At 43.3% G+C, this 27315-nt stretch overlaps 2 protein-coding genes across 2 annotated transcripts; both read right to left on the bottom strand.

The window, feature by feature from the left end:
* Positions 1-3444: 3444 nt before the first annotated feature.
* LOC311120270 (anti-apoptotic protein NR13-like) lies at positions 3445-8362 on the bottom strand. Its single transcript, XM_084194899.1, has 3 exons — positions 8204-8362; positions 6609-7073; positions 3445-4963 (listed from the first exon to the last, which is right to left on the bottom strand). Exons 1-3 carry the CDS (start codon positions 8345-8347, stop codon positions 4841-4843), a joined length of 732 nt encoding a protein of 243 aa, XP_084051025.1. The 5' UTR covers positions 8348-8362; the 3' UTR covers positions 3445-4840.
* A 109-nt stretch (positions 8363-8471) lies between these two features.
* LOC311120269 (guanine nucleotide-binding protein subunit beta-5b) lies at positions 8472-20396 on the bottom strand (the record flags this gene model as incomplete). The annotated part of the gene is made up of 12 exons (XM_084194898.1): positions 8472-8973; positions 9496-9662; positions 10322-10418; positions 10973-11021; positions 11294-11385; positions 11626-11769; positions 17530-17662; positions 17808-17884; positions 18048-18089; positions 18772-18908; positions 19208-19319; positions 20271-20396. The coding sequence occupies 12 exons, from the start codon at positions 20394-20396 to the stop codon at positions 8962-8964; spliced, it is 1188 nt and encodes a 395-aa protein (XP_084051024.1). The 3' UTR covers positions 8472-8961.
* Positions 20397-27315: the final 6919 nt, after the last annotated feature.

Below are 27315 nucleotides of genomic sequence, written 5' to 3'. Positions count from 1 at the left end.
AGATAACATAATTCACTGTCCCCTGTCCAATCTAGAGCTAATATCATTCACTGTCCCCTATCCAATCTAGAGCTAATATCATTCACTGTCCCCTGTCCAGTCTAGAGATAACATAATTCACTGTCCCCTATCCAATCTAGAGCTAATATCATTCACTGTCCCCTGTCCACAGATAACATAATTCACTGTCCACAATCTATAGATAACATCATTCACTGTCCCCTGTCCAATCTAGAGATAACATAATTCACTGTCCCCTGTCCAATCTAGAGCTAATATCATTCACTGTCCCCTGTCCAATCTAGAGCTAATATCATTCACTGTCCCCTGTCCACAGATAACATAATTCACTGTCCACAATCTATAGATAACATCATTCACTGTCCCCTGTCCAATCTAGAGATAATATCATTCACTGTCCCCTGTCCAGTCTAGAGATAACATAATTCACTGTCCCCTATCCAATCTAGAGCTAATATCATTCACTGTCCAGTCTAGAGATAACATGACTCACTGTCCAGTCTAGAGATAATATCATTCACTGTCCCTTGTCCAGTCTAGAGATAATATTATTAACTGTCACCTGTCCAGTTTAGAGATACCAACACAGCATGACTAGCATCAGTCCCCAGCCCAGACATCAGCCGGTCAGTGATCATTCTGCTGATACTGGGTGTCTGGGGTATCTAAGGTCAGTGATCATTCTGCTGATACTGGATGTCTGGGTATCTAAGGTCAGTGATCATTCTGCTGATACTGGGTGGCTGGGTATCTAAGGTCAGTGATCATTCTGCTGATACTGGATGTCTGGGTATCTAAGGTCAGTGATAATTCTGCTGATACTGGGTGTCTGGGTATCTAAGGTCAGTGATCATTCTGCTGATACTGGGTGTCTGGGTATCTAAGGTCAGTGATCATTCTGCTGATACTGGATGTCTGGGTATCTAAGGTCAGTGATAATTCTGCTGATACTGGGTGTCTGGGTATCTAAGGTCAGTGATCATTCTGCTGATACTGGATGTCTGGGTATCTAAGGTCAGTGATAATTCTGCTGATACTGGGTGTCTGGGTATCTAAGGTCAGTGATCATTCTGCTGATACTGGGTGTCTGGGTATCTAAGGTCAGTGATCATTCTGCTGATACTGGGTGTCTGGGTATCTAAGGTCAGTGATCATTCTGCTGATACTGGATGTCTGGGTATCTAAGGTCAGTGATAATTCTGCTGATACTGGGTGTCTGGGTATCTAAGGTCAGTGATCATTCTGCTGATACTGGATGTCTGGGTATCTAAGGTCAGTGATAATTCTGCTGATACTGGGTGTCTGGGTATCTAAGGTCAGTGATCATTCTGCTGATCCTGGGTGTCTGGGTATCTAAGGTCAGTGATCATTCTGCTGATACTGGGTGTCTGGGTATCTAAGGTCAGTGATCATTCTGCTGATACTGGGTGTCTGGGTATCTAAGGTCAGTGAGGTCAGAGAGTTTAACACATTTCTCAAACCCCCGGACCTCTGTCTGTCTGACTCCCTGCCTCTCCCTCCCTTGCGCTCTCTCTACCCTGGTCTCTCGCCAATTCTCCCCCCCTTATCTCTCCCTTTGCTTGTTTATGAGATCCAGTCCCGAGAGTCCCATCTGGAGGCCAGTAAAGATGTCCCCCTTCATCAGTAATCTCTATAATCCATCATCTAAACAGACAGTGTGCGTCAATAGAAAGTGATAATAACTAGGCATTAATATGTCAGCCAGTTCACCATGATGAAGCACAGCAGTGAGGTGCTGCTGTTAGTCTACTGGGAGAAAACATGTCAACAGGATATAACAAACAGTCACACGTTGACAACATCAGCTCTCAGCCATGTGAGTGTGTGTTGTATGTGTTCTATGGTAGCAAATCAGGTCCGTCTCATTGTTGCATGTTTTGAGGGTCTGAGAGGCCGAGGGCAACACAGACTCTTTGATGGTTCAGATATACAATGGCTGGTCTCACGCTCCCCTCCTCCATCCCTCACTCCGGAACCCCTCCTCCATCCCAGACCCTATTGGTGACATAAAACAGTCACTCTTAGAAGGAAATCTATTCTGGGGCAGAGCGAAAGAGAGGGGCAGAGAGAGAGAGAGACTTTGTATGGGAAGCAGGGAAAGGGGGTCAAACTCGTTCGCAGGGTTTACTTGGCTGCTTGGGGTGAAATATGGACTCTGTCACAGAGCTTCCTCCTCACCTGATGTTCTCAATGACCCCACAAAGCAGCTGAGTGCCGGCTAATCAGAGAGCAAGGCTTGTGTGTATGTCAGCAGACAGAGTGCTGATAGTATAAACAGATTGGAGAGAGGGGAGCAGATAATACTGCTCTTCCCATGGCTCAAGGGTGTGTGTGTGTGATAAATGTGATGAAAGTGTGTGTATCAGATGGAAAGCCAAAACAGTTCAAAGCCGGCATAGCAGAAACGACTAGCTATCAACAAGATGAGGCCAGATAGTGACTGAGACACTGGGATAGCAGAAACTACTAACTATCATCAAGATGAGGCCAGATAGTGACAGACTCTGGAATAGCAGAAACTACTAACTATCATCAAGATGAGGCCAGATAGTGACTAAGACACTGGAATAGCAGAAACTACTAACTATCATCAAGATGAGGCCAGATAGTGACAGACTCTGGAATAGCAGAAACTACTAACTATCATCAAGATGAGGCCAGATAGTAACAGACTCTGTATGTCTGTCCATCCTGGTAGATAAGGATAAAATAGACAGACATAGAATGGTTACGGCCCTCAGGACTGATCTAATTCCCCCATCACAGACACACACCTCTCATTGCTGTAGTATCACTGAGTATAGGACTGAATTCTCTGGCTTGGAGAAACCACTGGCTGATACTTCTAAATTCACTAGAAATACATTTAGTAAAAACGATTTGAGAGGCAAATGTGACTCAGTGAAAGACAAAGTTGTGTTTTTCCTAGCAATGGCTGTTTCTTAGAAAGCTTGCTGTGGCTATGTGTATAGAATAGCAGTAGCTACAGCTTTGTATGGGACTGAGACCAAAGTGCTGAGTTCCATTAGATGTGCGTGTGTCTAAAATAGCGGTAGCTGCATTTGTGTAACAGGATACAAGTCAGCGCTTTTATTTCTGACGATTCTGAGAAGCGTATCGGAGAGACAAGATGTGGAGCACAAGGCCTGCCTCGACAAGACTATGATGGGGGAGGAGAGGGGCAGTGTGTAGGCTGATAAACACACACACACAAACTAAGCACTTAAGTGACAGTAACAAGAACAGAGCACTCAAAAGGAGTCCTGATGCCATAGTGGAGTGTGTGTGTCGTGGTTTACATGGGGTGTGTCAAAGTAAAACCAAAAGGACTCCTGGGATATCAGTGTCTTCACTATCCTGCAGTCTCACTCACTCTGTTTTAACAAAAGACAGAACTGTAACTCAATGATTGCAACTTTTTATTTAGAAAAAGACATAAATAAATAAAAGTAATGCCCTGTAGGGAATAGGGTGCCATTTGGGATGCAGTCCATGTCTAGTTAATTGGTCTAAGGTGAGGCAGACATGATGTCTGTAATATCATATCACACTGTAGCACCACTGTCTGTAAGACAGAGACAGAAACATACATAGACATACCAAGGATATTCAACTGCAGGCCTGGAGGACCTAAACACTTCTGGTTTTCATTCTCTCCTTCTAATCAGAGACGGGAGGCGGGATGTATGTAGGCTCTCTGGCCAATCAGTGACAATCAATTACCAGGTAGAAAATAATCAAGCAGTACTGTGGACTGCCGGGCCTGGAGTAGAATAACCCTGTTGTAAACCATAGATGTTTAACATGACGAGACAGAGAAAATAGGTCAAAACTAAAAATTAACAATGAAATCTGCCAAGTGTCAATTCAAAGATGGCCACTGTTTACATTTTTATTTCATATAAATATAATATATTAATGTATATGTTTATTACACTAAAAAAGGCTTCTTGCCACACACACACACACACATTTGAAGTAGAAAGGCAAGAGACATTAATACATTTAAGACAGGACACTAAACCAATGGACAAAATGATGGGGTTCGTCCCAAATGGCACCCCATTCCTATATAGGGCAGGGATATTGAAATCTGGACCACCAGGCCAGTTCAACTGTTCATTTTCATTCTTCCCCTCTTACTAGGGACGGCTTTAGACCTGAGACACCAGTTGGGTGCAATTATTTATCAGGTAGAACAGAAAACCAGGACTACTTGGAAACTTCAGGCTTGGATACCCCTGATATAAGGAAGAAGTCGCCATTAGGGAAGCGGCCATCAACATCAAAATGGTCATCTATGTAGCTGCACGGTCGAACAGAATGCTACCAACCATAGTGGTCCAGTTGTGGTCAACACAACATGTGGTCCCTGTGCGCTCGCTTTGACAAAATACAACATTTTAATAACATAACAGGGGAAAGATATGCAAACTAATAATATTCACATACTCCATCATTTCAGAAGGCATTTAGTTTGTTGTGTTACAATCTCCAGGTATGACTGAATAATAGAGTTGGTAATAGTTGAAGGTATTACTGCGGGGCTGAAAGATGTGGAAACATTCAGTTGATGGTTGAACGAATGAAACAACTAAACCATGTAATGGAATCCTGCTTCAATGTGACATAATTCACCGGGGGTGAAGGGGGACATGTCCCAACCACTATTCTCTCTCTCCCCCCTCCATTTTCAAGACACTGTTTCGCCCCTGTTGTGACACCATTTAACCCATTAAAGACCTACCACACTGTCATTACTTTGAAATGAGACTGATGATGCAGCAGGTGCTGTGTGTTAGCGGACCAGGAGGAAGGTTAACCCTGCGATGCCCATGCCAGCGGCAGCAAACAGAGCAGTCTTCATGGACAAGTCCTGTTTCACCTCTCTTGCTGTGTGGAAGAACTTACAGAAGCCCTCCTAGAAGAGAGCGGAGAGGGTTAGGGTTAGATCCATATATTTTATTGAACACGTACGTATTCAAGGCACAACAGTGTATCAAAGGACCAGGCTAGAGGTCAAAATAAGGAAGTCAAGAAAGTGTTTTAGTTCAATACTGCTCAAAAAGCCCCATTTCCTCTCATGTTTTCAGACAGAGACAGCTGCCTGTGGACAGTCCCTAGTCCCTGCTATAACAGACCTGCGTTGTGATTAGTAAGGCCCATTTCAAAATGTGGTTGTGTTCATCAGTCTAGTTGATGTACTGATCCAGACCCAGGTGGTTGTGTTCATCTGTCTATTTGATGTACTGATCCAGACCCAGGTGGTTGTGTTCGTCTGTCCTTATTTTGTTGTACTGATCCAGACTAGTATTTGAGTATTAATGATTGTTGTGTGCTTGGAGGTCACTAGAGTGTTACGTTAGAGACAGTACATATGGCTGTTGGGACCAGCTGGCTAGAGGAGGGGGGTGTGGTTAATTCACAAAAGCAGTCAACAAATGGAGCTGCAGCTGTGCTTGTTGCTACCCCAGTTCTTCACAGCACTACAGTCCTATGTTGTTTTGGAGTACCCCAGTAACCCCACTACCCCTGATCCACTTTATATGACTATACTGGCTGTGTGGCTACCTTGTACAAACCCTCCTCTTTTAAGTGACAGGTAGATCTCTGACCTCTCAGACTACCAGGGTTTATAATCCACACCACAGTAAAACCCCTGAGTGTATTGACATGTATAATCTACTGTGACACACTTATAACATCCTACTGATATGTAACACATTACAAATCAAAGACCCATTTCTAATAAGCATTAAAAAAAAACCTTAGGGCCAGTTTCCCAGACACAGATCAATCATTTTCTAATGGGAATTCTCCATTGAACTTGCTCTTTAGTCCAGAACTAGGCCTATATTTAACCTTTACAGTCATTTAAGTCATTTAGTAGACGCTCTTATCCAGAGCGACTTACAGGAGGAATTAAGGTTAAGTGCCTTGCTCAAGGGCACAGACTTTTCACCTAGTCGTCTCGGGGGATTCGAACAAGCGACCTTCCCGTTACTGGCCCAACGCTCTTAACCGCTAGGTTACCTGCCGCCCCTAGACTTAATCTGTGTCCAGGAAACTGTCCCCCAATATTGTCACATTTCGTGTAGCATAAAAAGCCTGTGTGTTGAACAGTCATTCCTGGGTTAGACCTGAACATCATCTTGGTAGCACAGACACACATTCCAGACATTCTTGGCTGACGCCACTCTCTAATTGACATAAACACAGCAAGCAGCAGCCACATAGCAAGAAGCCACAAGGTGTCTGAATCATAGACATTATTATGACAATATAGAATGTGTCTGAATCATAGACATTATCATGACAATATAGAATGTGTCTGAATCATAGACATTATCATGACAATATAGAATGTGTCTGAATCATAGACATTATTATGACTATAGAATGTATCATTGTCCAACTGCTTCTTTTAACTTGACAGAGAGGACTAGTGCTGCTGATATGAGCCCAGATTCCCATATCTAATTCCCACCAGTTTGGTCAATTATCCTGTGTGTGTGTGTGCACGTGTCCATAAGCGCATGTGTGTGATGCTCACTGCTCAAACCTACCCAGCCTTTGTTCTGCAGCATCCAGTCACTCTTCTCTTCTCCTAGGTAGTCTGCTATGGTCTCCGCCAGCGCCCTGCAGCTCTCCTTCCCCCCCAGCCCCATCCCATTCCCCTGGTCAGTGTCCTCTCCCTGTAGTTCTCTGACCAGCACCCCAGTGAAGGTGAACAGAGAGACCACCCTCCCCCAGTTCATCTGTCCGTCTCCCACCAGCTCCTCCATCACCCTCCTCAGACAGGTGCAGGGGTCCGGCCCGCACTGGCACAGGAAGCTGTGTGCCAGGGTGTGGAAGCGGGCCTGGTGCTGGGCCTCCATGTCCCGGGCCAGGCGTCGCATGGCTGCAGCCGATTCGCTGGGAGGAGGAGGGGGCGGGGCTTTCTGGGACCCACTGGCAGGGACGATACTGCAGACAGACAGGTAGTCCTCTGCTACAGCCAGGGTTTCTTTCCACAGCCCGCATGACATGGTCTACAGGAAGATATACATTATCATCACATACAGTTAATACATTATCTATAGCCTATATATCAGAAAGGTCTTCTGCTACAACCACCGATTTTCTCACAGCCAGCATGACATGGTATATACAGGAAACATTATCAATACATTATGCTCAAACATGACCAGTACATTATCACATGCAGTACATTTTTCCCACCCTGTACTACAGGGTCTAGACTCAAAAGGAAACATCATCAATATTCATATAGTTAGGCCTAAAGGTAAGATATTATACAGCAGGCTTCTTTCCACAACCCATCCAACATGGTCTATTGGAAACAACCTCAATCTAACCCCAAGAGGTGACATCCTGTGTGCAATACCAAGAAGAGGCTTGTATTCAAAAGAAAACAAAGCTAAGTTTCCCAATGAGCTGCATAGACCACATAGCAATATGATGCAAGCAGCACAGTGACTTGAGGTTAACATGTAATGTCTAGTCTGAGGCCTGCTTGAACTAATCAGTAGGTAGAAAGGTAAACCGTTGGTTAGCTAAATAACTGGCTATGTGAGCAAGCCAGTAAAGTCTAACTTAAGAGCCCTTGCAGGCTGGAATGATTCAGGACGTGTCATGAAGGAAACAAGGTTGTAGCTAGAGCTAATACGTTAGCTAGCTACTGTATAAAGCCAACTGAATTGACTTGAAAACGGACATCTTTGTACTTGCTAGCTTGACTGTCAAATCGCAGGCAAATCATCACACAATGATAAATCGCAATCTAGCTACTGTAGCCAGCTAAGTTAGATATCTAGCTAACGTTAAGTGGTTGGATTGTTTTACATTTTTTTGTCAACATCAACATTGGAAAATAGACAACCAGTCTTGGTTTGGATATGAGTAAGAAAGCCTTCTCGCGAACGTTAGCCGTTTCTGGCTAGCAGCTGATAGCTAACTAGCGTAGCTGGATCTGTCAATGAATATTGACACACAAAGGACCAGAGAAACCGGGGAAGCGAACAACGTCAGTATATCAAACCGCATCGATCCATTCACTCAAAGTTTATAAAACCGAAGCTTTACTAACGTATACAAGAATAGTTGGAGTTGAAGAAAAAAATATGTAGAATAGGTAGAAAAAGGTTTTTCAAAATCTCACCCTCCCAGCGATCAGACTGCTTTCTCCAAGTACAAACGGAAGAAGGAAGATCGCTGTCGTCAACGGTATTTCCCCCTCACCAGCCTCTCGCCATTCTTTATACTGTCGGTTCCGCCTCACCAAGAACGTCACAAAAAATGGCATTTCCCTGAATTGTATTTTCTTCCGCTAGAAGAGAATCAGATGTAATGGAAATACCACAGTCTCCATACTATCATCATCATCATAACCATAGCATAAAACACACTTTTAACACACCATTCATCAATCATTTAAATAACATGTATTTATTTCACAAGAAGAACACTATGATTACAAATTAACAATATTTCAAACACTCCCTCTTTCTCCCTCTCTGGCTAACCACAGTCTATGGTCTGATTGTATATAACAGTAGTATTGCACTTTCGATCTGAGCGATTGTTAGACTCTGGGCAGACTGACTGACTGGTAAACTACAGACTGTGAAGCAGGTAACAGGGGTTTAAAGGGGGACTAGGGTGTATAAACATTGACCTGATGAGCATTTGGTATAGTCCAACTTCAATCAAATAAATAGTTTCTGGGAGCCAAACCTAGATAGTTTATTATTGTGTGTGTGTAACTTAATAGAGTTTCTATAGGCAGACTCTTTCTGCGGCAGTGTGTGCTCCAGGGGCACTCTGGGTCTACTGGTCACATGACTCTGGTCCTGACCCTTAACCTCTGACCCCTGACTTCCAGCGGTTCGGTCTCGCTCTGATGACATCACAGCAGCTCTAGGCCCATATCTGTTAGAGAAAGAGCACAGAACATCAGTAAATCACATTGTATTCATTAAGACATTTGAACAACAACACAAAAAGTACATTACAGTAACCCGGTCTAGACCCCAAAGAGCAAGCAGCAGCATAGTGGCAACGAAAAACTCCCTGGAAGGAAGAAACCTTGATAGGAGTCAGATTTTTGGGGAGATGGAGAATCCTAAAATGCTAAAATGACTAAAATGTCAAATGTAAGTGAGATCACCAGAGGGAACACTAATGCTGTGTTACTGTACTTCCACAGACATTAATGAAGAACAACTACTACAGTATCTCTCAGTGGGTGGTTTCCATGTCATATATTGTGGCTACAGAGGAAAACAGAAGTATGTACTAGATTATTGTGATGTGGGGATTATCTGATGCATGACTCTGCAGAACCAGGGTTTACCACAAACTCTCCCCCTCTCTCTAGCCCATAAGGTGTTGTCCCTCCTTGTTTCATCTCCCTTCCGACCCCCCTACCCCTCTCTCTCTCTCGTGTCTCACCCGTAGAGTGTTGTCCCAGGACCCAGAGCAGAAAGCGGTTCCATCAGGAGAGACTCTGAGTGAGCTGACTCTGTTTTCATGACCAAACAGGATGGCTACTCTGGTCCCCTTCAGGACGTCCCACACGTTGATGGTGTAGTCATTATAGCCAGCAAACAACAGACGACCTGAGAGAGAGAGAGAGAGAGAGAGAGATTCTAGAATATTAGCTAGAGGATATCACAGAACAGATTTATTACAGTTTAAAGTGCATTTGACAGAGGCTAATAGAATGAATAATAAATCAGCTCTAAATTCCATGGAATACAGTGGGTGGTCAAATGTAGCAAAACTCCAGATGGCAGAGTGGATTAAATTCCCCATCTTGGCTGAAGTATGATCTCTATCACAAGTTTGATAATTAACTTTAATCTTTATACAGCCATATAAAAACAAAATACTTTGTACCGCTACAATCATATAACACACAGAGAATTAACGTTTTTTGGGGGTATAATCCAGTCTCGGCCTACACACAAAATCAGATAAGATCAAATAAAATCCCTTCACGGTTATCAAGGCCATGGCAGTATATCTATTGCATCATCACACCCGGTAAGAAAGAAAGTGAAAGAGGCAAAGTGAAGATGGGAAAGTATTGCCTGGGACAACAACATCCAATAATAACAGCACAACAACACCAGTAAATGTCCAACAGCATAATTGTAAATCTGTTCACGATCGGGGGACCAATGCATGTTTAGTTGACTCTAGTCTCTGTTTAGAGGAAGCTAATAAAAATAGGTATTATTTGTCAAATAGTTGATGACTTTTGTCCACATCTTACCACTAAGAGAGAAGTCAACACTGGCGGCTCCAAATATGATGCTGTCTTTGGAGTAGATGGACACCTCACGATCAGCCCTGAGATCAAACAGACGGCACTGGAACACACACACACAATCAATGGGACATTAAAAAATATATTTATTTTTTAACCCATCACATGCTAGTTTAATTCTGTGTTGTGAACTCAAAGGCCCGGCATTTTTCCTCATGAGAGACAATAAAGTCACATTGTAATTTTCCCATGAGGTACAATAAAGTTATATTGTAATGTATTGCATTTTTGCTCCTTGGCCCGAATAACACTTCTCAAAACAATACAAACCTGTGTAGTAATGTAAAACAGTGGGATGCTTTGACACATGTACTGTATGATGTGGTCAAAGAAAAGAGTGGTCTTTGACCAGTGACATCACAGTAAGATAACATAATCTCTCTGAGATAATCGATTAAATCAATGGTGTTATTGAGACAGACTGTCCGACTGCCACACACAACACACAGAATCACATCAAAGGTAAATCATCTCTCAAGTGTCACCATATTCCCTTTATAGTGCACTACCTTTGATTACAGCTTTTTAGTGGCAACTATGTGGCTTTGCTCAAGAGTAGTGTACTAAGTAGGGTGTATAAGTGTGTTATAAACTCACTGTAGAGTCGTCAGAAGCAGAGGCAAAAGCATCGCCACTGGGGTAGTACCTGGAGAGAGAAAGAGAGCGAGCGAGAGTGAGAAAGAGAGAGAGAGAGAGAGCGAGAGAGAGAAAGAGAGAGAGAGCGAGCAAGAGAGCGCGAGAGAGAGAAAGAGAGAGAGTGAGAGGACTAAAGAGGATGACATGGGCACTAAGCTGTATGAAGGGTTAGGTTTAGGGTCGATGGATGCTGTACTGTAGAGATTATGTGGATACTATAAAGATAGGAGATCTGTAGACAGTGAGGCTGTATAAAGGGTTGATGTGGATCCTGCTACTTACTTGACACAGTTGATGTCAGAGTCGTGGGTATCAAACGACTGGACATTCTGCCCTGAGCGCAAGTCCCAAACGTTAGCCTTCTTATCAGAACCCTGGAACGAACACACAGACAGGTTAGGGGAGGGGGGAGAGAGAGAGAGAGAGAGAGAGAGAGAGAGAGACAGAAAGAGAGAGAGAGAGAGAGAGAGAGAGAGAGAGAGACAGAAAGAGAGAGAGAGAGAGAGACAGAAAGAGAGAGAGAGAGACAGAAAGAGAGAGAGAGAGAGAGAGAGAGAGACAGAAAGAGAGAGAGACAGACAGACAGACAGACAGACAGACAGACAGACAGAGACCCCGGAGACGAAGGTGTTTCCAGTCTCAGAGGGGGCGAGGTCCAGAGTGAGGACATCAGCAGAGTGACCGTGGAAACTCTGCAACAGCTGACCACTCTCCACGTCCCACAGCGCACTGGTACCGTCACCACTGGACGTCAGGATCTACACATACGCACGCATGCAACGCGCACACATGCACGCATGGACACACACGCACAAGCAAACACACAAACAGTTTGTCAGAATACTGAAACACACACTATGATGTATTCCTAAACATGGGGCAATGTGTGATCCTCCTACCCTTTTGTGGTAGTTTGGGGTAATATAACTACAGTGCCTTGCAAAAGTATTCATCGCCCTTGGCGTTTTCCTATTTTGTTGCATTACAACCTGTAATTTAAATGGATTTTTATTTGGATTTAATGTAAAATGGGCAAACACAAAATAGTCAAAATCGGTGAAGTGAAATGAAAAAAATAACTCCAGTCTCGGCCTACACACGAAATCAGATAAGATCAAATAAAATCCCTTCACGGTTATCAAGGCCATGGCAGTATATCTATTGCATCTATTGCACCCAGTAAGAAAGAAAGTGAAAGAGGCAAAGTGAAGATGGGAAAGTATTGCCTGGGACAACAACATCCAATAATAACAGCACAACAACACCAGTAAATGTCCAACAGCATAATTGTAAATCTGTTCACGATCGGGGGACCAATGCATGTTTAGTTGACTCTAGTCTCTGTTTAGAGGAAGCTAATAAAAATTGGTATTATTTGTCAAATAGTTGATGACTTTTGTCCACATCTTACCACTAAGAGAGAAGTCAACACTGTAATTTAAATGGATTTTTATTTGGATTTAATGTAAAATGGGCAAACACAAAATAGTCAAAATCGGTGAAGTGAAATGAAAAAAATAGCTTATTTAAAAAAATTCAAAAAAATAAATAACGGAAAAGTGGTGCGTGCATATGTACAGTGAGGGAAAAAAGTATTTGATCCCCTGCTGATTTTGCACGTTTGCCCACTGACAAAGAAATGATCAGTCTATAATTAATGGTAGGTTTATTTGAACAGTGAGAGACAGAAAAACGCATATCCAAAATCGTATAAATTGATTTGCATTTTAATGAGGGAAATAAGTATTTGACCCCCTCTCAATCAGAATGATTTCTGGCTTCCAGGTGTCTTTTATTCAGGTATTAAGCTGAGATTAGGAGCACACTCTTAAAGGGAGTGCTCCTAATCTCAGCTTGTTACCTGTATAAAAGACACCTGTCCACAGAAGCAATCAATCAATCAGATTCCAAACTCTCCACCATGGCCAAGACCAAAGAGCTCTCCAAGGATGTCAGGGACAAGATTGTAGGCCTACACAAGGCTGGAATGGGCTACAAGACCATCGCCAAGCAGCTTGGTGAGAAGGTGACAACAGTTGGTGGGTGATTATTCGCAAATGGAAGAAACACAAAATAACTGTCAATCTCCCTCGGCCTGGGGCTCCATGCAAGATCTCATCTCGTGGAGTTGCAATGATCAAGAGAACGGTGAGTAATCAGCCCAGAACTACATGGGAGGATCTTGTCAATGATCTCAAGGCAGCTGGGACCATAGTCACCAAGAAAATAATTGGTAACACACTACGCCGTGAAGGACTGAAATCCTGCAGCGCCCGCAAGGTCCCCCTGCTCAAGAAAGCACATATACAGGGCCGTCTGAAGTTTGCCAATGAACATCTGAATGATTCAGAGGAGAACTGGGTGAAAGTGTTGTGGTCAGATGAGACCAAAATCGAGCTCTTTGGCATCAACTCAACTCGCCGTGTTTGGAGGAGGAGGAATGCTGCCTATGACCCCAAGAACACCATCCCCACCGTCAAACATGGAGGTGGAAACATTATGCTTTGGGGGTGTTTTTCTGCTAAGGGAACAGGACAACTTCACCACATCAAAGGGACGATGGACAGGGCCATGTACCGTCAAATCTTGGGTGAGAACCTCCTTCCCTCAGCCAGGGCATTGAAAATGGGTCGTGGATGGGTATTCCAGCATGACAATGACCCAAAACACACGGCCAAGGCAATAAAGGAGTGGCTCAAGAAGAAGCACATTAAGGTCCTGGAGTGGCCTAGCCAGTCTCCAGAACTTTATCCCATAGAAAAACTGTGGAGGGAGCTGAAGGTTCGAGTTGCCAAACGTCAGCCTCGAAACCTTAATGACTTGGAGAAGATCTGCAAAGAGGAGTGGAACAAAATCCCTCCTGAGATGTGTGCAAACCTGGTGGTCAACTACAAGAAACGTCTGACCTCTGTGATTGCCAACAGGGGTTTTGCCACCAAATACTAAGTAATGTTTTGCAGAGGGGTCAAATACTTATTTCCCTCATTAAAATGCAAATAAATTTATAACATTTTTGACATACTTTTTCCCCTCACTGTATTCACCCCCTTTGCTATGAAGCCCCTAAATAAGATCTGGTGCAACCAATTACCTTCAGAAGTCACATAATTAGTTAAATAAAGTCCACCTGTGTGCAATCTAAGTGTCACATGATCTGTCACATAATCTCAGTATATATACCCACACCTGTTCTGAAAGGCCCCAGAGTCTGCAACACCACTAAGCAAGGGGCACCACCAAGCAAGCGGCACAATGAAGACCAAGGAACTCTCCAAACAGGTCAGGGACAAAGTTGTGGAGAAGTACAGATCAGGGTTGGGTTATAAAAAAATATCAGACACTTTGAACATCCCACGGAGCACCATTAAATCCATTATTAAAAAATGGAAATAATATGGCACCACAACAAACCTGCCAAGAGAGGGCCGCCTACCAAAACTCACGGACCAGGCAAGGAGGGCATTAATCAGAGAGGCAACAGAGACCAAATATAACCCTGAAGGAGCTGCAAAGCTCCACAGCGGAGATTGGAGTATCTGTCCATAGGACTACTTTAAGCTGTACAAAAAAATAAGCAAACACATTTAGTGTTCGCCAAAAGGCATGTGGGAGACTCCCCAAACATATGGAAGAAGGTACTCTGGTCAGATGAGACTAAAATTGAGCTTTTTGGCCATCAAGGAAAACGCTATGTCTGGCGCAAACCCAACACCTCTCATCACCCAGAGAACACCATCCCCATTGTGGTGGCAGCATCATGCTGTGGGGATGTTTTTCATCGGCAGGGACTGGGAAACTGGTCAGAATTGAAGGAATGATGGATGGCGCTAAATACAGGGAAATTCTTGAGGGAAACTTGTTTCAGTCTTCCAGAGATTTGAGACTGGGACGGAGGTTCACCTTCCAGCAGGACAATGACCCTAAGCATACTGCTAAAGCAACACTCGAGTGGTTTAAGAGGACACATTTAAATGTCTTGGAATGGCCTAGTCAAAGCTCAGACCTTAATCCAATTGAGAATCTGTGGTATGACTTAAAGATTGCTGTACACCAGCGGAACTCATCCAACTTGAAGGAGCTGGAGCAGTTTTGCCTTGAAGAATGGGCAAAAATCCCAGTGGCTAGATGTGCCTAGCTTATAGAGACATTCCCCAAGAGACTTGCAGCTGTAATTGCTGCAAAAGGTGGCTCTACAAAGTATTGACTTTGTGTGTGTGGGGGGGGGGGGGGGGGGGGGTGAATAGTTATGCACGCTCAAGTTCTGTTTTTTTGTCTTATTTGTTTCACAATAAAATATATTTTGCATCTTCAAAGTGGTAGGCATATTGTGTAAATCAAATGATACAAACCCCCAAAAAATCAATTTAAATTCCAGGTTGTAAGGCAACAAAATAGGAAAAATGCCAAGGGGGGTGAATACTTTCGCAAGCCACTGTAATCTATGTCCATTCCACAGAGCTTAACTACTGGGGTGTACCCAGCTAGCGTACAACGTTCTGAGAACCATATGTTTCTTAGAGCTTGGTGAGAGAGTGGTTGTCCTATGGTTATTTTGCATACAACCTTCCCACAACTTTCTGTGAACGGTGCAGGATAGTTGCTTGGCTTTGAACATTCTCAGCACATTTAAGGAACTTAACAAAAAAATTATATTTTCTTGGTATTTCATTACTTTAACAGAAAGTTTCCTAAAAGTTCAAACATGGTTGCATTTCATTTCAATTTTGGTAATGTTCTTGACATTGGGAATGTTCTCAAATAGTTCTGAGAACGTTAAGAAACAACGTTCTTCTGTGGGAATTTCAGTACTTCAGCATAACGTTTCCTACAGGTTTCCTTATTGGTTCTATTTAAAGTAATGTTCTCAAATTGTTCAGAGAACGTTAATAAAACTTTCCATAAAAACCACCAGAAAACTTTTGTAACATTCAGAGAACATGCTAAGAATGTTATTCAAAAACATATACATTCTGTTCTTAGCATCAACAAAACTCTCTCTATCCTCTTGTTAATTGTGTTCAGGTGTTTTGGCCGCGCCCATTAATTGGCCACACCTGATCTTAATGAGTGCTTGTTTCCTTTGAAATGGGGTCTGTTTGAATAGACACAAATTAACAGCTTTGTATGTGTGAAACAACATGGCATGCTAGCACCATCCTGGTGGCGCAGTGGACTAATTCCATGGACAGAGAACAGAAGATTATAGGTTCAATTCTCACTGATGCCGTGTCACACAAAATACCTGTATTTGCTTGATTAATGCCTAAGGAAATTAATTTCCAAGTGTCCATTCATGCTTGGACGTCAAAAAAGTTAACCCAAAATAAGCTAGCAGTGTTATTAAACGTCTTATTGAAACATTCAGAGGAAGTTATTCAAAAACCTCCAAATAACCTATAATTAAGTTCGAATTATAATAATAATGTATATTCTCAGAGTGTTAATAAAACCTCCCAGGAAAACGTTCAAGGAACCAAAGTAAAACATTCTCACAACCTCCCTGCAACCTAAAAATGAAAATTCCCAGAACAGGACACATTTTTATTTCTGTTCTCAAAACGTTGACATTTTTTCAGTTTTAACGGTCAGGAAATGTATGGCTTCATTCTCACAACCAATGTGAAACCAAAATCACATGTTCCCACAACTTCCAAGGAACCAAATGTGCTAACTGTATATTCACTAGGAAGCAAACAGAACCAAACGGAAGATATGAAACATCCCCCTGTCAGTCAGACAAAGATATGAAACATCCCCATCAGACAATAAAGATATGAAACTGAGACTGAACTGAGACTGACTGGGACAATGTAGTCTCAACTCTCCACAGCCCTGTGCTTTATTCCTGTTAGAGGAGAGGAGATGTGTCTGTCTCTGTGTGTTTCCTGTATTATATTACAGCTTCCTCTTTACAGGTCCCTCTCCTCACAGATGTGGCACTTAAAACTCTTGACCACTTCTATCTCTTCCTCTACATCTCCTCCACTCTTTCTTTCTCTCTCGAGAGAGCGCAAGCTTGACACACACACAGGCAAACACACAAACACCACCCCACGTTCACCCCGTCCACACGCACACAGGCAGCAACAGCCACTAACAGACCCCAGTACATTAGGTAGACAGATATTGTGAGCGTGTGCCCGTAGGTATGAGTTTTCAGCTCTGACAGATAAAGGCCTCTTAATGTCTAGTAATACACTCATAATGGAGGGCCATCTCTCTCTCTCATCACCTTCTCTCTCATCACCCTCTCCTCTCCTCTTCCTCATCCCCCTATCATTCTCAACAGTTCCTCTCTGTCTAGCAGAGATGAATTATTAACAGCCTTATATCCTCCATCTAATATTACCTTCCCTCTATTCCTCCCTCTCTCTATCCATTCTCACCTCCTTGTTCTGAAAATCTCAAATCGATTTCCTTCTCTCTCTCTCCTCGTTGTGTTGTGTGCGCCTGTGTCTGACTGTGTTTGTGTCTGTGTGTGCGTGTGTGGGTGTGCGTGCATGTGTCTAGTCCCTAACCTGCATGTCAGAGTTGGTGAATGTGCAGCCGGACAGGTAGTTGGTGTGCATGGCAACCGACTTCTTCTTAGCCGCCAAGTTCTCGTCCTTGTCCAATGAGAGAGGGTACACCGAACACTTATTATCCAATCCCCTGTCAGACAGAGAGACAGACAGAGGAGAGAGATATTTGTTGGCCTTTACTTTAACATCAAGCCCTCAAGCCAATACTTTAGCATCAAGCCAATACTTTTCTTGGGGCTAAGGGGTTAAAGGTCAGAGGTTAGGGTCAGACCCACCCACAGGCGATGGCACAGCCAGAGGGGGCGTAGGCACACGCCATCACCCACGTAGTCGGCATGGTCACTGCATGTTCCTAGAACACATTGTGCATATACATTAACGTAAATAAGCACACTCACTCCACTCTCTAGTGTTAATGGAACTATGCTCTTAGCAGCCTGGTTAAGACTGCTCCACCATGGGACTGGATTAGGCAGCCATTAGCGCACTCACACACTCAGGCTGCTTTTACTAACCTTATTGGTGGTGAAAGCATCCCACACGATAACCTTCCCATCCTGGTAGACAGAAGACAAGGAAAAGAAGCATACAGATCACATGGACATACAGGGAGAGATTACCATTAAATGCCTGGTGAGAATAACATGTTCAGTGTGTCTGAGAATGGAGGAGGCAGGGAGGGAGGGAGAAATGAAGAAGGGAGGTGGGAGGGAGGAAGAGGGGAGGTGGGAGGGAAGAATGAAGACGGGAGGAGGGAAGAAGGGAGGGAGGAATGAAGACGGGAGGAGAGAGGGGGAGGAGGGAAGAAGGGAGGGAGGAATGAAGACGGGAGGAGAGAGGGGGAGGAGGGAAGAAGGGAGGGAGGAATGAAGAGGGGAGGAGAGAGGGAGAGGAGGGAAGAAGGGAGGGAGGAATGAAGAGGGGAGGAGAGAGGGAGAGGAGGGGAGGAGAGAGGGAGAGGAGGGAAGAAGGGAGGGAGGAATGAAGAGGGGAGGAGGGAGGAATAAATAAGGGATGAGGGAGGGGGGAGGAGGGAAGAGTAATGGATGAAAGTTGGGTGTCAGGGAGTTCAGCGCCATGGACAGGGCTGTGACTAAAACACACTAATTACAGTAGAATAGAAGGAGGATGGAAGGTTAGAGGGAGAGGGGGAGAGGGAGGAGAGAAAGGGGAGGGAGAATAGGGGGAGAGGGGAGCTGTTCAGGCCTAAAGTTTGGGATAGCGTGTGTGTATGTATACCTGTGAGGAGCTGACAATGCGTCGTTTGTCTTTGCACCAGTCCATACAGAGCACCTTGTTACCATGGCCCTTCAGTGTCCTCCTAGTCTTCATGTTTAACTCACCCAGAGCTTCTGCCTTCTCAGCTACCTTCTCCACTACACACACACACACACAGAGTTAAAAACTCCAGTAATGACAATGAATTGTCGTGTAAATTAATAAATAGGATCTTTTTTGATCACCCTGTTGCAGGAGAACCTTCCTGCAATGCACTATATTAACTATATTCTGGTAGCATATCTAATGCGGTTTCATAGCCACGGGCAAATCTCTGCAATAATGGACCTTACATATCGGATATAATAACAGTTTCAGCGCAACATGTTTGGGGTACAGTCGGTAAACATTTAGCGCATCGCGAGGCCCCTCTCCCTCCCTCCCATTAAACACTCACACTCCACATCGTGCAGCTTCTTCCGCTCCTCCTCGAGCTTCTTCCTCAGCGTCTCGCTCTCCGCCTTCAGCGACTTCAGAGTTTCGCCGCTCGCAAGGCCCTGGCACGCCATCTTTAGAGGAGAGGAGGAACAAAAGAAGGGAACCGGGGAAAGGAAAGAAAAGGGACCGGCAAGACCATGTTTTAGTCGCGCACTGGCTGCGCCTGTCAAGGCGGCTGTCTGCTTTCCTACAGCTGGGGCGTATTCATTACGCCAATTCTGTTGCAAAACGTTTCTTAAACGGAAGCAAACGGAACGAAACGGAGAGAGACCTACCTGAATTTGTCCAATATAAACTCTCGTTTTACTTCCAAAACGTTACGTTTTGCAACTGTTTGGACTAATGAATATGCCCCTGATGCTGCTGCCGCGCTGACGTTCTCCTTCTCTCCCCCTCTTTCCCTGTCTCTTCTCTCACTTGCTCTCAGGCAAGTCTCTACCTCTTTCTCTCTCTCCCTCTTTCTATATCTGTCTTTCTCGCCCCAGAGATGCCACTATGACGGTCTTTGGTAGTAATTTCACTAAATATAGCCTAATTTTTTCTCTAATAATATTAATTTAAACACTTTACAGGAAAAGCACAGTTTCCTTATTTTATTGAACCACATTGCAATGAGTTTACTTGTTGAAATGTATGTGTTTTCCCTTTAAAAAGTGTATTTGCACCTATAGTAGGCCTATTGCTGTTTAGAGAAGTGAAAGACAAGGTTGCTATCAGTGTGGATGAGCTGCCAGAGAGAAGGGAGTACAGATAAGATGAGGTGGTGAATTCATCCAGGCATGGTGTGAGTGTGTATGTGTGTGCATTCTGAAAGAGGCTCTCTGCTACTGTATATCAGACAGATAGGGAGGCTGCATTCTCAGAGGGGGCCCTCTCCAACCCCCTAAAAATACATAAAGAATCTCAAATCTACCCCTAACCCCTGGGCATTTGTGAAGATCTTAAAGGATTGTATAGGTCCTGGATGGAGCAGTTAGATGGGTTAGACTCAGAGGTTAGAGGTCAGGGGTTAAGGGACGTACAATCTCCATGCATAGTGAGCAGTAGTTGATGGGTTCAGTCTTGATGTACAGGTTCATCAAGGGGCGGTTCTCCGAGCAGCTATCACACGGCCCGAAGGTGATGGCCACAAACGTCTGGTCACACATGGCTGCAGCTGGTTAACCACACACCTGTATAGGGGAGAAGAGGAACACAACGTTAACATTCAGGTATGAGAGATAACACACACACACACACTGTTATCGATTCACCTGAAGGAAGCATTGCTATTTTGTGTGTGTGAGTGAGAAAGAGAAAAAGAGATGGAGAGAGAGAATGTGTGTATGTGTGAGTCAGTTAGAGGGAGATAGTGAATAAGAGACAGAGCGAGAGGAGAGAATGAGAGAGAGGGAGTGAGTGTGTGTGTAGGTGTGTGTGTGCTGCCAATTGTATTGAGGATAAGCAGTGGGTAATCTCCCTCCTGCCTGATCCTGCTCAGAGAAGGAGAGAGCAGTAGGCCTATTTTGGGAGACGCACACACACACACACACACTTGGATGTAAATTATTACACATTGTGTATAATGGTTGGGATAGGTAACTGCCACTGATAGTGATAGTCTGGGGAATGAATCATAGACACACAGAGCTGGATATGGACCTGCAATATACACACTGTAGAAATAGAACAGATAATATCCTGCAATATACACACTGTAGAAATAGAACAGATATATAATGACCTGCAATATACACACTGTAGAAATAGAACAGATATATAATGACCTGCAATATACACACTGTAGAAATAGAACAGATATATAACCACAATCTGATACAGACAAATACTGTATAAATACATTGCTGGCTGTAACAGATACACAAGGGTGGAGATATACACACTGTAGAATTATACAACGGGTGTGTCTAATCCTGAATGCTGATTGGTTAAAACCGCATTCCAGTCGGTGTCTATTCCACAAATTGCCACCGGCTAAATCTGACGTTAAAATGCCTATTTACTCTGTTCCATCTGACTGCGCAATCAACTGTCTCCGCAATCAATTGTCTCATCAGCCCAACCAGGCAACTTATAAACTTGATCTCCACTATAAAAAGCATCTAGACATTATCTCACATTTCTTTTAGACTAACATTTCGTTTTCAACAGCGGAGATTTGTAAAAAAGTGTTAAACAAATCAGAATATTATTTATATTTTATATTCTTCAAAGTAGCCACCCTTTACCTTGATGATAGCTTTGCACACTCTTGGCATTCTCTCAACCAGCTTAATGAGGAATGCTTTTCCAACAGTTTATTGGTAAAATTGCCCTTACACAGCCTGGAGGTGTGTTTTGGGTCATTGTCCTGTTGAAAAACAAATGATAGTCCCACTAAGCGCAAACCAGATGGGAGTGGCGCAGTGGTCTAAGGCACTGCATCGCAGTGCTAGCTGTGCCACTAGAGATCCTGGTTCGAATCCAGGCTCTGTCGTAGCCGGCCACGACCGGGAGACCCATGGGGCGGCGCACAATTTGCCCAGCGTCGTCCAGGGTAGGGGAGGGAATGGCCGGCAGGGATGTATCTCAGTTGGTAGAGCATGGCGTTTGCAACGCCAGGGTTGTCGGTTCGATTCCCACGGGGGGCCAGTATAAAGAATTAAATGTATGCACTCACTAACTGTAAGTCGCTCTGGATAAGAGCGTCTGCTAAATGACTAAAATGTAAAAAAAATGTAAATGTAGCCATGCTGGTTAAGTGTGCCTTGAATTCTAAATAAATCACAGACAGTGTCACCAGTAAAGCACCCCCACACCATCACACCTCCTCCATGCTTCACGGTGGGAACCACACATGCGGAGATCATCCGTTCACCTACTCTGCATCTCACAAAGACACGGCGGTTGGAACCAAAAATCTCAAATTTGGACTCATCAGACCAAAGGACAGATTTCCACTTGTCTAATGTCCATTGCTCGTGTTTCTTGGCCCAAGCAAGTCTCTTCTTCTTATTGGTGTCCTGTAGTAGTGGTTTCTTGGCAGCAATTCGACCATGTAGGCCTGATTCAGGCAGTCTCCTCTGAACAGTTGATGTTGAGATGTATCTGTTACTTGAACCCTGTGAAGCATTTATTTGGGCTGCAATCTGAGGTGCAGTTATCTCTAATGAATTTATCCTCTGAAGCAGAGGTAACTCATGAGAGCTAGTTTCATCATAGCGCTTCATGGTTTTTGCAACTGCACTTGAAGAAACTTTAAAAGTTCTTGACATTTTCTGGATTGACTGACCTTAAAAAAGAAATAGTTTACCAACTGTTTCCAACACAACTGCATGACATCAAGATAACAAACATATAATATAGTTCTTACCTAGTGAGGGAAGTTGGTCTGTCTGTCAGACGGTATGCTATCCTGAGGAGAGTGTTTTCCTAGGTTAGTTAGAGGATTGGAGGCCAGGGACAGAGAGGGAACACTAAGCTACTTACCAAGGGCTTTGACCGCGCCTCAGTAATACCCTCAGGTACACAGACCAGGTACACAGACCAGGGCTACGTCCCAAATGGCACCATATCCCCTATAAAGTGCACTTCTTATGTCCAGAACCGTATGGCCTGGTCAAAAGTAGTGTCCTGGTCAAAAGTAGTGCACTACAAAGGGAATAGAGTGCCATTTGGGGCGAAGCCCAGGGTATTAGGACTGGGTAGAAGCTGTCCGTAATCACTGGTCCAAGGTCAGATTGTTTCTCATTCTCTAATGGCAAATGTTATTGTTGGTGGTAAAGGTTATCTGATCCTAGATATGTTGTTAATAAGGGCTGTATTACCTGTTCAGACCTGTCAGCTAGTCACTGGACGGTCTGAAGGCAGAAATAGTTAACGTTATAACGTATTCAATATTAACTGTTTAACATTAGGTTTTAAACTTAAAAGCTAAAATTCCATGGCAGAATGTTTATAAGTAATACAATATTATAATAACTGCTATATTTTCATAACCCATTCATGACCACAGCTTGCCTTTCGCTTTGGACAAAAAAAATAAACAAATATTTACAGTGCTGAATTCCTTTATTTGTCTTTTACAGAGTTTGACAATTTAAACTTATTCCAAGTTTCTTAATGGTGAACACATTCACAAGTACAGCTACCAGGAATTATACACACAGTCCAGTTCTCCTGATGTACACATGGGACTCGAGAGGAGAGGAGAAAGAAGCGAATAGAAGAGAGGAGATGAAGAGGAGAAGAGCAGAGTTCAGCATCTCTACCACAGGTGGACTGTATGATGTCTTTAGATCATTAGAACAATGAGATGCGTCGGTTAGTGATGATGTCATGAAATATGATACTTTAGCATTGACCTCAATTGTCAAAACCATAAAAGGGAGATATTAAGTATCTATTTTAAGAACCATCTGGAGATGTTTATCTCAAATGAAGTGAAGACTGGTCGTACCACAGACTGACTACATGAACAAGCCTGTCTGAGGCACAGGGCATGTACAGAGTGGGACACTATAAGGGGAAGGAGAGAGGGGGGAAGAGTGGTCCATCCACACTGCTTAAAGAGGGCTAATCATAGAAATGGACTAAGGGTACATACAGTGAGGGGAAAAAGTATTTGATCCCCTGCTGATTTTGTACGTTTGCCCACTGACAAAGAAATGATCAGTCTATAATTTTAATGGTAGGTTTATTTGAACAGTGAGACAGAATAACAACAAAAAAATCCAGAAAAACGTATGTCAAAAATGTTATAAATTGATTTGCATTTTAATGAGGGAAATAAGTATTTGACCCCCTCTCAATCAGAAATATTTCTGGCTCCCAGGTGTCTTTTATACAGGTAACGAGCTGAGATTAGGAGCACACTCTTAAAGGGAGTGCTCCTAATCTCAGTTTGTTACCTGTCTAAAAAGACACCTGTCCACAGCAGCAATCAATCAATCAGATTCCAAACTCTCCACCAAGACCAAATAGCTCTCCAAGGATGTCAGGGACAAGATTGTAGACCTACACAAGGCTGGAATGGGCTACAAGACCATCGCCAAGCAGCTTGGTGAGAAGGTGACAACAGTTGGTGCGATTATTCGCAAATGGAAGAAACACAAAAGAACTGTCAATCTCCCTCGGCCTGGGGCTCCATGCAAGATCTCACCTCGTGGAGTTGCAATGATCATGAGAACGGTGAGGAATCAGCCTAGAACTACACGGGAGGATCTTGTCAATGATCTCAAGGCAGCTGGGACCATAGTCACCAAGAAAACAATTGGTAACACACTACGCCGTGAAGGACTGAAATCCTGCAGCGCCCGCAAGGTCCCCCTGCTCAATAAAGCACATATACAGGGCCGTCTGAAGTTTGCCAATGAACATCTGAATGATTCAGAGGAGAACTGGGTGAAAGTGTTGTGGTCAGATGAGACCAAAATCGAGCTCTTTGGCATCAACTCAACTCAACTCGCCGTGTTTGGAGGAGGAGGAATGCTGCCTATGACCCCAAGAACACCATCCCCACCGTCAAACATGGAGGTGGAAACATTATGCTTTTGGGGTGTTTTTCTGCTAAGGGGACAGGACAACTTCACTGCATTAAAGGGACGATGGACGGGGCCATGTACCGTCAAATCTTGAGGGAGAACCTCGTTCCCTCTGCCAGGGCATTGAAAATGGGTCGTGGATGGGTATTCCAGCATGACAATGACCCAAAACACACGGCCAAGGCAACAAAGGAGTGGCTCAAGAAGAAGCACATTAAAGGTCCTGGAGTGGCCTAGCCAGTCTCCAGATCTTAATCCCATAGAAAATCTGTGGAGGGAGCTGAAGGTTCGAGTTGCCAAACGTCAGCCTCGAAACCTTAATGACTTGGAGAAGATCTGCAAAGAGGAGTGGGACAAAATCCCTCCTGAGATGTGTGCAAACCTGGTGGCCAACTACAAGAAACGTCTGACCTCTGTGATTGCCAACAACGGTTTTGCCACCAAGTACTAAGTCATGTTTTGCAGAGTGGTCAAATACTTATTTCCCTCATTAAAATGCAAATCAATTTATAACATTTTTGACATGCGTTTTTCTGGATTTTTTTGTTGTTATTCTGTCTCTCACTGTTCAAATAAACCTACCATTTAAAATTATAGACTGATCATGTCTTTGTCGGTGGGCAAACTTACAAAATCAGCAGGGGATCAAATACTTTTTTCCCTTACTGTACTAAATGGCACCCTATTCCCTATGGGCCCTGGTCAAAAGTTGTGCACTATATAGTGAATATGGTGCCGTTTGGGATACTCACAAAGACTATAGCCTTCTACTGTGTAAATGACCACAGCTATATGACCTCTCTGAAGGAACATAAACCACAATGATGATCACAAAGAAATGATAATAATATCAGATATGTTAAGGGCAGACAGAGCTAACTTTATCAGCGTTTATTAAACTTGTTCAGTAAATATTTCAAAAAGTGCATCTAGACAGAAAGCAGAACAATCCTTCCATCCCAGCCTTCGAAAAAAGGATCCAAGGACAACTTATCAAAACACTCAATAATAATAATGTTACTTTTTAAAACAGTAGTTGTGTAACAGACGGACTGACACAAACAGAGACAATGACAGGAGATGATTGTGTTTTAAAATCATATGTAAGGCTTTGTCCAAAACATGAGTAACAATGAAGTCATCCTATTGTTATGATCAACAACAGCTCTAAAACATTCACAAGAGTAAAACCTGGAGTATTGCCGGTATCGTTTTCCAGTATCGTCCAAGTTGCAGATATGCATTTTAGATCTGGTATCACTATACACATGTTGCACAACCTATCACCTATTCCTAAAAATCCTTCATTAAAATGCAACGCTGCAAAAATGTAACAAAAAGGCAATTTTTAATTTTTATACAATACACTCATGGTGGTCCCAATAATAAATATGAATATTAATTAATTTATATTAATTAAATTGCACCACAAAACAAGTTTAAACATGAACTTGACTCCTACATCAATGATAGTAATAATAATATGTTTTTCTGAGTCATGTGTCTCTCTATAGGCCAGGGAACAAAGGTCAAAGGTCATGGGGTCAGGGTTGGCAGGCAAATAAAGGTCACGGTAAATAATAAGGTTCACAGTAAAATAAAGTTGATGGTTAAACAATAAGGTTGATGGTTAAATATAGTTAATGGGCAGATAGGGTATAGGTGAACACTGATGGCACAAGTAAGGAAGAGAGGCAACGATGATATGATGATGAATGTATTTCTGTCCTTTCTATCCCTCAGCCTTAGTAGTAGTGATTAGAATGTTAGTAGATCGTCTTCCACTCTATAGAACATCTAGAAGAACGTCTGGTTCTATAGAAACCACAGTCATGTGAGTTAGTGTCTAATGTCGCCCTCTCCTGGTCACTATCTGGTGCTGAGTAACAACATGGCTGCTTTCGCTAAAAGTAGAGCCATGAAAACAGACTTGTCTGATGTTGGGACACAGTGAAGAGGGGGTTGGGGAGACAGTGAAGGAGTTGTAAGAGTTAGAGTAGGTTAGTAGGGAATGAAAGAAGGGGGTAAGAGTTAGAGTAGGTTAGAGTAGAGACTGTAGCCAAGGTGTGTAATAGTTTGTCTAGAAAGCAGTGATTTAGTTTCTGGAGTAAAGCTGGCATGACAGCATTATCATACATGCTGTAGGGAAAAACATTCAAGACATGGTTGATATTGGGTCTAAATCCGATGGATTACAAGAGCAACTACAATAAAACAGACTGACTGTTAGACCGGCTCAGTGATAACCAGGTTTAGTTACACACAATACTGAAAGTAATACCTATAGATCTTGTTCATCATAACCTATAGGGAGTTGAGCAGAGAGAGTGGTGGGGTGAGGACATGAAGATATTTAGAAGTGAAGATATGTAGAAGTTGGTAGTGCAGGGGTTCCCAAACTTTTTATTTAGATGTTTTGATTTTTTTTAAAATCACGACTCCACCATGTAGACAGTCTATTACAAATCAGTCTGACAGTACCTTTGGCAGTTTTTCAATCTGCAGGAAGTATGGTTTGAAGTGACTGGAAAGCATCAGAAAGGTA

This window comes from Coregonus lavaretus (assembly GCF_964263955.1).
Source record: "Coregonus lavaretus genome assembly, contig: HAP1_SCAFFOLD_161, whole genome shotgun sequence".
Taxonomy (NCBI): domain Eukaryota; kingdom Metazoa; phylum Chordata; class Actinopteri; order Salmoniformes; family Salmonidae; genus Coregonus; species Coregonus lavaretus.
This window is presented reverse-complemented; position numbering and strand designations above follow the sequence as displayed.

Excerpts from the sequence above, each read along its gene's own strand:
- LOC311120270 (XM_084194899.1), bottom strand. The coding sequence starts at position 8,347 with ATGCCATTTTTTGTGACGTTCTTGGTGAGGCGGAACCGACAGTATAAA. Across the intron at positions 7,074-8,203 it reads GCAGTCTGATCGCTGGGAGG|ACCATGTCATGCGGGCTGTG; the intron begins GTGAGATTTTGA and ends ATCTTCCTGTAG. Across the intron at positions 4,964-6,608 it reads TGCTGCAGAACAAAGGCTGG|GAGGGCTTCTGTAAGTTCTT; the intron begins GTAGGTTTGAGC and ends GCTCTCTTCTAG.